General features: G+C 48.1%; 1 protein-coding gene across 1 annotated transcript; it reads left to right on the top strand.

Moving 5' to 3' along the window:
* Positions 1-1,080: 1,080 nt before the first annotated feature.
* Positions 1,081-3,764, top strand: HSBP1 (heat shock factor binding protein 1). The gene is made up of 4 exons (XM_063410831.1): positions 1,081-1,208; positions 1,641-1,707; positions 2,401-2,520; positions 3,511-3,764. Exons 1-3 carry the CDS (start codon positions 1,164-1,166, stop codon positions 2,517-2,519), a joined length of 231 nt encoding a protein of 76 aa, XP_063266901.1. The 5' UTR covers positions 1,081-1,163; the 3' UTR covers position 2,520; positions 3,511-3,764.
* Positions 3,765-10,562: the final 6,798 nt, after the last annotated feature.

Below are 10,562 nucleotides of genomic sequence, written 5' to 3'. Positions count from 1 at the left end.
TGTTTTCCACCTCTGATTTGTCTTCCAAATGGGATTCCTCTCGCTTGCCATGTCCCTTTATTGATGTGACTGTTACTGACCCTGCTCAAGCCATGAGTTTTGACATTTGAGAGCAGGAACCTTCCCTTCCTTGGCAGCATCAACAGGGGCACACAACAGGAGCCTTTCACCCCTCACTCCGTTCCTTAACCTCTTATTGTGAGCTCAAAAAATAAACTACTGCCTTCCATGGTGTCCATTTGTCTTCCAGATGGCTCCTCTGTCCATCTTCTCCTTTCTCCTGGTTTTACAGAGCTGGAACTGGAAGGACACATTTCAAATTTCCATTTGGAAAAAAAAAAAATTCAACCGTCCTTAATTTCAGGCTGAGATTCGTAGTTATGAATTCATTATTGATTTGCCAAACTTCCTTTAACTCAATAACAGAGAGGAAAAAACATCTCAGTGGAGCAGGCACTGAGAATAATTACCTATTCTCCTCCACACATGAAGAATTCATAATCAAATCATCCAGCTTTGTGTATTCAAAGCAGCAGAAATGCCAATGGATTCTATAAGAAATATTTATGAAATGTCATCCTTTAAATTTTCATCTAATTCTGGGTAGATTGTTGACATTCAAAAGATAAGACCCACCTAAGCTTAATTGCTTATCCAGATGAAAGCAAGAAATAAAATAAAGGAGCATTTCAATATCGTGCATTAAAAAATAATAACAAAACTAGGAAATAAATAATTCTTTTTTTTTTCTTTGTGGAAAGAAATGGAGACTTGGGGAACCAAATTGCACATGGAGATATATCAAAGAGAGATAACTGAGCTGTTCAAACAAAAATGTATAATCAATCCTTAGAGCAGAGAAGCTCGTTACATAGAATAACACCACGCTCTTGGTGTTACCAGCACCACCCTCCAACCAACGGAGCTAAGAACCAATAGAGGCCAGAAGGTTTTTAATTAATTTATGTAATTAATGAGAGAGCCACGCGGCTTTCAGCGGGAATGTGTAAAGAGTGCAGAGCTCCGACAGCAGGGCCGGGTCTGTGGGCCCCGGGCCCGGCCCAGGACTACATTTCCCACAAGGCCGCGCGGCGGGCGCTCTCGCGAGACGTGGCGGAAGGGGCGGGGCGCGGCCCGGAAGTGGAGCCGCCGCCGTTGCGACCATGGCGGAGACCGACCCCAAGAGCATCCAGGACCTGACGGCCGTGGTGAGGGGCCGAGGGCCGGGGACGGGCCGGGGGAGAGGGAGGAGAGGAGGGAAAAACTCTCCCTTGGATGGGGCTTGGAGCAGCCTGGTCCGCGGAAGGCGTCGCTGCCCGTGGCAGGGGTGGAAGGGGCGGCCCCTTCATCCCAGCCCGGTCCATGGCAGCCAGGAAAGTGTCCCCGTGTCATTAACAGGGAGCTGCGCTCGGGGTTTGGTCCTGGGTGCGGAGCACGGGCGGTTTCTACAGCTTCCAAATGTTTCCTGTCGGCGTCACTTCACCTCTTTGTGCATATATTTAAGCACCGTTTTTACCCGTAGATATAATTGCACTGCAGGGTTTTGAGCTTAGCAGTGAAAGAACAGTGTATTACTACATGAGATTGGATAGCAGCCTCTGAAGGAAACAAAACATTTCTTTTTGCTCCGTTTCTATTAGGTGCAGACATTGCTCCAGCAAATGCAGGACAAGTTTCAAACCATGTCGGACCAAATAATTGGAAGAAATATCCTTTTCTAAACTCAGATGGGTGCAGGATTACAGGCGTCACAAAGTCTGTTTGCCAGTGGGGTTTGTAGGGTAAATTTGAAGTGACCATAGGTGTTTGACCAAAGCTGTAGTGATAAAAATAATTAAACCAGTGTTACCCATTTGTAGAGGAATGTGATCCACTCGCAGTGCTGGGGAAGGAGGGCCCTGGAGCTGCTGGAGAGAGCCCAGAGGAGGCACCAGGATGGGCAGAGGATGGAGCAGCTCTGCTGGGAGGAAAGGCAGAGAGAGCTGGGATTGTTCAGCCCAGAAAAGAGAAACTTCAGGGTGACCCAACTGCGGCCTTCCAGTGCCTGGAGGGAGCCCACAGGGAGGACGGAATGGGATCATTTATAAGAACACACAGTGACAGGATGGGGGAATGGGTTCAGACTGACAGAGAGCAGGGTCAGGTGGGATATTGGGAAGGAATCCTCCCCTGGGAGGGTGCTGAGCTCTGGCACAGGGCACCCAGAGCAGCTGTGGCTGCGTTTGGATTTTTGGAAGTGTCCAAGGCCGGGTTGGACACCGGGGCTGGGAGCAGCCTGGGACAGTGGCAGTGCAGTCCTTCCATGGCAGGGTGGGCTGAGAGGGGCTGTGAGGGCCCTGTGTGTCCCCCAGGGCCAGGCACAGCCAGAGCAGTGTCCCCCTGCCCTTGACCCCCGTGCAGTCGATGACATGAGCTGCCGCATCGACGACCTGGAGAGGAACATCGCCGACCTCATGATGCAGGCGGGCGTGGAGGAGCTCGAGGGCGAGAACAAGACCCCAGCACCCAGCAAGGGTTAAAGTAAATCCAGCAGCAACCCCCGGAACAAACCCCTGGGGGCTTGGGGTGCACTGACCCCAGCAGAGGGAGCTTTCCCTTGGGTGGTGAGGGGGTGTGGGAGTTGTGCAGAGCAGAATTGTGTAGGGAGATAATCGTGCTGGAGAGAGAGAGCATGGCCAGGGAAGGGAAGGGCTGGAGAGGGAGCTGGGAAAGGGCTGGAGAGTCCTGAGGGAGCTGGGAAAGAGCTGGAGAGTCCTGAGGGAGCTGGGAAAGGGCTGGAGAGTCCTGAGGGAGCTGGGAAAGAGCTGGAGAGTCCTGAGGGAGCTGGGAAGGGGCTCAGCCTGGAGAAAAGGAGGCTCAGGGGGACCCTGTGGCTCTGCACAGCTCTGACAGGAGGGGACAGCCGGGGGGGGGGGTCGGGCTGTGCTCCCAGGAGCAGGGACAGGAGGAGAGGGAACGGCCTCAGGGTGGCCCAGGGGAGGCTCAGGGTGGACAGCAGGAGGGATTTCTCCATGGAAAAGGTGCTCAGGCTTTGGGACTGCCCAGGGAAGCACTGGAGCCACGGGGGCTGCTGAGGAGGAGCTGTCCCTCAGTGTCAGTCCCTCCTGTGTGTAACCTAGGAGTATGCAGGGAGTAGTGACTCCCACACAGCTTCAAGCTGCAGGTGCTGCCTGTGTGGGAGGGCCCTCATGGCCATCCATGGCCCAGGGCAGTGCTCCCTGCAGAAAGAGATGTGCTGAAAGGCAAATTGTATATTATATTATCTGTTCTTACAGCATTGCTGATTGCTGACTTGCCCCTACATTGCAGTGGCCCCCTGTGTTTGGAACAGATATATTCTTGCTTGTTAAGGTGTCTATTTTTGTGTTGCCTTGTTAAAAACACAAATTATTACTGGCTCCATTGCCCCTGGTGTCATTTGCACTTGCCTGAACCCACAAATGAAAATCCCTGATGAGCATGATTCTCTTAATTCTCAGTAATCTCTTTTATTATTTTTTCCCCCAACAGGCTGCCAACAACTCAAGATGAATCACAGAAGATGACTTTTTCTTTTTTTTTCTACAAATGGTTGGAATTAAAGAATGGCTTTTTGCAACTCCAGTGTGTGAAAGCATTTTTATATTGTTACAGAGCTTGCATTCCTAATGTACATTGTATAGTCGGGGTAGGGTAGTTTCTATTTGATTTGTGTACTGTAATTTCACTTTTTGAATTCTTGTTACGAGGATCACTTGGTTGTGTTATTAAAACACAAATCTCAACTCCTGGGTGTATTTTTTTGTGGAGTCACTTTTTTCTCTTTCCTGTACTTTTCTAGATGTTTCATGGTTGATAGCAAATGGGAACCTTGCCTTGTCCTACGTGAGTTTGTGGAGTGAAGCACAAGATTGAAACTTCATTAATTGCATTAATTGTAGCTCTGAGCATCAGGCACTCTCTAGTTGAGGATTGTGTTGTGTTTCAAACGTGTAATAAAGGCGATTTTTGGAAACAAGGGACACTGAACATCCAAACCATCTCTCCTCCTCCTGGTGTTCCTGGAGCACAAAGCAGAAATGCAGATTTGCCATGAGGGGCATCTGAGGCACCACTGTCCCCAAGCTGTGACACCTGGGCAGAGAAGGAGCTGTCACCTGAACAACCTCGGGGATTGAAGGTGTTTAACACTCTGCTTGAACGCTGACCTTTGGCATCACCTTTGCCCAATAATTTGGGTTGAATGATTGGGGTTGGTGCTGGACAGAGCAGGGATGGGGCTGTGGGAATGTCTGGGGGGGTTTCACTGCCTGCTTGGACACAGTTTGCCAACAGAGCAGTGAGACACGAGGAATAAAAAAGGAGAAAGTCCAGGTTGATTTTTAACGCCTTGCTTCTCTTGGAATAACAACATGCAAATATTTGATTTAGAGAAGTGTTTGCTTTTCTAAGCACACCCACATCTTTGGGCCTGGAGTATTATTTATTACATTTTGGGCATGGAAGGTGTATTTTGGAGAATGTACTGTGTCACTGGTGAGGAAAAATGACCAATGTCAGCTCTTCTGACAATCATTGCAATGCTCCTCCAGTTCAAATGCAAATTTCAGCAAGCACTAGTGGCAGGTGGGCCACCCTTAAACTGCTCCTTAAATGCCACCAAATGAGCACCTGAGTGCTGTGAATATGACAGGTCATTTTTCCAAACTCACTGTAAGAAAAGCTCATAATAACGGGAATTTTGTGAACATGAGAAATGTATTGATATATACTTGTAACACCAGCCTTAGGTCGTTTGTAATGTCATTTCAAAAAAAAAAAAAAATCTAATAAACTGTTAATGGTAATAAATGGTCAGGTCGTGTGTGTTAAAGCACAAGCTAGCATAAGAATATAATTATGTGGGAGATTATATTTAGTTGGAAGTAATAAAAAGTTGTAAAAAGACTTCAGCACAGTTCCTGTTCACAGAACACAGTCTAAAAATCCAAGTGTGCTCTGTATAATAAAAAGGTGATTCATGCCAGATCGGGATTTTAGCAGCTAATTAGAACATAGAAAAGTATATTCAAGTGGATAATCATTTAGTATGATGTTTACACGTGTACATTCTCCCATTCTATATGTTGTATACTGTTATAAATCTTCATCTGTGTTCCTCCCAGGGCACAAATGGTCACTGCTGAATTTGCCTGTGCAGCAGCAGTAGCCTTGCTTTCCTCAAGTTTATTCTGGCAGAATTACTTCCAGGAAAATGATTTCAGCTTTAAGAAGCAGCTGTATTTTTCCAGTCAGTGTAAAAATTCCAATTGTTTTTCAGCGGGGATGTTTTTCCCTCATAACCTCTGACCCTTCAGAGCCCCACTTGAGCTGCTCCTGAGGACAGAGCCCTGGTTCCCAAACTCTCTCCAGGTTCCTACAAAGTGCAGATGCTCTTTCACAAAAGATCTGTGTCAGGAACAGCAAATGGAATCTGTTTTTCTGTGCCAGAAATGAGGGGTGGCGTGGTGCAAGTGTTGAGATTGTGCAGGCAATCTTGGACAGCAGTGCTGTTTCTGAATGCTGCAATTCACACCTGGGAACTGAGAAATAAATATCAGAGGAGCTGTGTGACTGTGGGTCTTGCACTGGGCAGCACAAATAAATTTGGCACTGCTGTTCCATCTCTCCTGGTGTCTGAATTCCTGTCTTTACAGCAGGAATGTTACTGTGGACGGAGGAGCAGTGTTCTGATAAATGCAGGTTTTGAAACACTTGGGCCTATGATAAACCATCCAGAATTATGATATCCTTAAGAGGATTTTTCATTTAATCTCTGCCCTAAAGACAGCGTGCAGTAAATAAAACTGCACACACAGCTTTCACACAGCAGCTGGTGCTGTATGGAGCTGGTGAGAGGCAGTGACACAGTGACCTGTGACACTCACCCCTGCAAGGACCAGCTCTGCAACCTCCCTCTCCCCAGGGTGAGCCCAGCTCCCGCAGGTCCTGGCAGGTGTCACTGCCTGCTGGGGGACAGGGGAGTTGTTGGACTCTGTCCTGCCACTCTGGCACTCTGCTTTTGGCAGGGAGCCTTTGTGCCAGCTGATGTTTGCTGTCCTTACCTAGATTTACTCTCAACACCGCCAGGAAAATCCTTTTGGTGCCCTTCCTCAGGTGGCTGAGGCACAGGGAACGGGGCTGCCAGAGGTTCCTGTGGAATCACATGGAACCTGCCCGTCCCCCAAACCCTGGGCAGGTGCTGAGGTCACTGTGACTCTTCTCCAGCCCTCAAAGCTCACGGAATTCCTTCCTTCACCTTGGAAATACTGTACAGTACAATACAATAATATTTGGCACTGCCTTCCAAGGGGCAGTGATGTTGATCCTGCAGTTTTGCTGTGAGGCAAAACTCTACCACAGGCAGAGACACATCCAGTGCCTCTCTAACTTCTAACTAACTTCTACACCCGAGGCTGCAGCTTTTTATTTCATAAAAACTTCTCTTTCCCCGACTTTCTAGCAGATAGTGCCTTCTAGTGGCACAGGGACTGCTCAGAGCACGGCTGCTCGGATTAATTACTCAGCTTTAATCAGATGTTGGGGCTGTAACGAGGTCAAATGTGGGTACTGCTCAAGGCACTGAGGGTTGTCACAATTAAAGAAGTGAAGAGGATGCACAAATCACTTCCTGGGCTGTTTTGAAAAGACCTAATGCTTGCTGAGATGTTTTCTTCTCACTCTGATGTAGAGTTAATGAAATTAGGTAATTAGGAAAATAAAGAATGAGAATATAGACGCTTTATCTCTTATAAACGCTCTGAAATCAGAAAGGGTAACCAGGAATTCTCTCTCTGAAAAATGTGCATTTAATAATAGAATATGCTCTTTTACGTTGCTTTGCTACAGACCTGACATTTTTATTTATGAAGTTCTTGGAGTTAAATGCAGATGTAAAAGTTCCTTCAGTTTGCAGAGCTGTGCAATCCCTGCTGGAGAGATCCAATCCTGCTGGATTTAACAGCTGAAGGGAGGGAGTTGATTTAAGGCAGAAGTTCAAGGCTTTTCTCCTGAGTAAGTGTGACCATGAAGTTTGAATTGCTTCAGAGATCCCAGACATGACTGAGGCTTCCTCCCCACATTCCTACTGAAGACACTTTGAAATTCAAGGGGATTGATGAGTTTGATTATTAGCGCTGCTCATTAGCAAGGAATCTTGGAAATTGATGTCCTTGCACAATAAAGCTCCTGTTATTCCATTTTGAGCACTTCTAAATCAACAGGCATCAACAAAATATGTTTAGAAGAATGACACCATCTCCAATTTCTATATTTTTAATCACCTTTCTAGCATTTTGGCCAGAACTTGGTTACAAATGCTGAGAATTGCCACTATAAATAATTAATTTCCACTCTCTGAATAGTGAGGAGCACAAACAAATAAAGCACAGGTTTGAGAGTCAGTTTAAACTCCTTACTGAGCTTGTGAGGTGAGTTCCCAGATTAACCCTCTCGTGTCCCTGGGAGGGGATGGGGACATGGACGTGCCCTGAGGGACACCTGGAGCTGGAGGTGGCTCCTGCAGGGGAGGGTGAGGATGAGGAGAGGACCAACCCATCACCTTTTCCTGTTTATCCACAGCCCCTTTATGCCCCAGAGATCTTCCCCTGAGGCTCAGAGCAGCAGAAGAGTCACACCCACAGAGCCCCAGGATAGTTTGGGTTGAAGGGACCTTAAAGCCCATCCAGTCCCATGGCAGGGACACCTCCCACTGTCCCAGGCTGCTCCAAGTCTCATCCAACCTGGCCTTGAAGATTCTTCTTCTTCCAAACATGACATTTATGGAGCCCTGTGTTCTTCCAGGGTAACAAAACAACAAACTGAATGGAAATTTCTACTGTCTTTACACGTTTGTAGCCTCGTCAATCCAGAGTGTTTTAGAAAATCCTGCTCCACCCCCTTGGAAGCACTGAACAAAGTCACTGCTTCACACATCACACAAAATTAAAAACAAATTTATTGAACCCGAGGCGTATTTAAAAACCAGGAGGCTTTTCACGCCGTAAGTTATTTTAAAACATCTTTGAAACTGCTCTGCAGGCTGAAGTTAAACAATTAAAATGCGTAATCACATTTAAAAAGCAGCACCAAAAATGTAAGTCATTTTGTCACAGAGGCTGCTCCAGCGTGGTTTGATTATTTAATGTTATGCTCCAAAACCAATTTGTACCCTCTACCCTTGATCTCTGTTTCAATTTCAGGATGTTAATGCATGCACCATTGCTGTATTAGCTGATAGGGCAGAACAAATACTTCAGGAAAAAAGTCATGATTAGAATTTGAAATCTCTTCCAGCCACGTTTAATCCCCAAACGTTCTCACCTCGCTGGCTCTCCCTGCTGCTTTTGCCCACTAGAACCCCATTTTTTTATACCTGGAAAAAAACAATATTATTTAAGATGAATGTGGAGCTCTCAAGGAGGATGGAGGTGCAGCCTCTCCTGCCACGAATGTTGAATTTATCAGGAATCAATTAAATCTCTTCCAGCTGATCTGTGTGGGTGGGCAGGGAGAGCAGCCTCTGTTCCACAGCAATCCTGGGATCCAGACAGGAGCTGACGGGGATTTCTGCTCATTCTCCTCTCTCCCTGCAAAGCCTCCTCTTCCTTTGGCTGTGCCCAGCCCTGGGGTGAGCAGGAATTCGGGATGGGGTCACTATGCAGGGTTTGCAGCCCTGGGACGAGCAGGAGTTGGGGATGGGGTCACTGTGCAGGGTTTGCAGCCCCTGGCACAGCCCTGGGTGAGCAGGAATTCGGGATGGGGTCACTGTGCAGGGTTTGCAGCCCCTGGCACAGCCCTGGGTGAGCAGGAATTCGGGATGGGGTCATTGTGCAGGGTTTGCAGCCCCTGGCACAGCCCTGGGATGAGCAGGAATTCGGGATGGGGTCACTGTGCAGGGTTTGCAGCCCCTGGCACAGCTCTGGGATGAGCAGGAATTCGGGATGGGGTCACTGTGCAGGGTTTGCAGCCCCTCGCACAGCCCCGGGCTCTGTTCTTTCCCTGGACAAACAGGAGCACTCAGGCAGGGTAAACGATTCTGTATTCCCTGCTCTGGCCAAGGAAGGAGGGAAACTGGTGGAGAAGCTCATTTGTAGGGATTTATCTGGCAGGCACAGGGGCTGCCATGGCTGTGTCATTAATGCTTTATTAATTGCCTGTGTGGAGCCCATCAGGTGATCCATTACCTGCTCCTGTCCCAGACACTTTGTGTACAAACACAGTCTGATGCTGAAATCTGCATTCCTGAGCATCCCAGGCCAAGCCCTTGCCTAGCAGAGGGACAGGGCATGCCCCTGTGCTCTCTGCTCGTGTCCCTCCCAAATTCCCTCACAGGGACACTTCTGTGGGGCCCAGGGAGATGGGAGACACTGGATCCCTGGCTCAGACCCCAGCTGGATTAGACACAAGTGTTTCCCCTGATGCCTTAAGGGGGGAAATGATGCCTTAAGTTTCAGCTTTCACGTTTTTCACATTCTGTCTGTCTGAGAGTGCAGTTCTTAGCTCACAGTCAGGGTCACTCAGGTCTGCACAGAGCAGGGACACAAAACAAATCCTTCTCCTGATGGAGACCAAGGACAACTGGTCCAAGTTTTCAGGCCCAAAAGCACAAACAAGGGTGGCTGGAGGGAGGAACAAGAAGGATGGGACCTCACAGCCTGGAGCTGGAATTGGGCAATTCAACCCCAATATGCAAATGGACCAAAACTCATCAAAGTGTGAGACCCTGTGATTGTTTGTCCATTTTATGACCATTTTGGGTCCATTTTGTGACCATTTTGGGTCCACCTTGGGTGCAGCCCTGGCCAGGCTCTTGTCCTGCCCAAGGTGTACCTTAAAGCCCTTTCAATAAATCTCTGCTTTATTCTCTGGCTCTGTCCCGTCTCTGTTCCAGCTCAGCCTTCCCAAGGCATCACTCCCTTCCAAGGAACACGAGGGGAGAGCTCAGTGCCAGCCCCCCTGGGGCAGGGCCCGTTCCAGGGAGGGACCTGCACTGGAATTGGATTTACGAGGCCTCAGAGAAGGCAGAAGGGATGTGTGAAGCTCCACAGTGGCACAACAGCAACCTTTTCTGTGCCTGTCTCAAAAATCCCTGCTGAACGAGCCTGATGCCTATGAAAAGCAGCAGATAATTTGGAGGCAGCTCTGCCAGGAATGAAGTGAGCAGTTATTTTCACCACGAACTCCAAATTCTCTCTTAAAGACTGCCTGGTGTTTATATAATGAATCCTCGCTCCTAGGGCAGCAAGCTCTCATTTTTGGCATCCGTTAGTCTTTTCCCTGCTGATCTACAGCTTATCTCAGAAAAGGATGGGAATATCTCCCTACAGCAACCTCTCAAACAGAAACAAGTGGCTCACTCTTGAGAGTAACACCCGTGCGTTTTCCAAGGAAGCTTTGCTGAGCAAAGGGACAGTGACATTTTGCAAAAAAATTCTGCAGTTTCTCGTGCACAGGATGGGAAGGGATGGCAGAAGCAGAGACTGTCCTTCAAGTGGCCTTGCCTAAGCAGAACGAGCAGCTGGAGTGCCTCTCATGAGCAGGCA

The sequence above is a fragment of the Prinia subflava genome, chromosome 13, assembly GCF_021018805.1.
Source record: "Prinia subflava isolate CZ2003 ecotype Zambia chromosome 13, Cam_Psub_1.2, whole genome shotgun sequence".
NCBI classification, from domain to species: Eukaryota; Metazoa; Chordata; class Aves; order Passeriformes; family Cisticolidae; genus Prinia; species Prinia subflava.
This window is presented reverse-complemented; position numbering and strand designations above follow the sequence as displayed.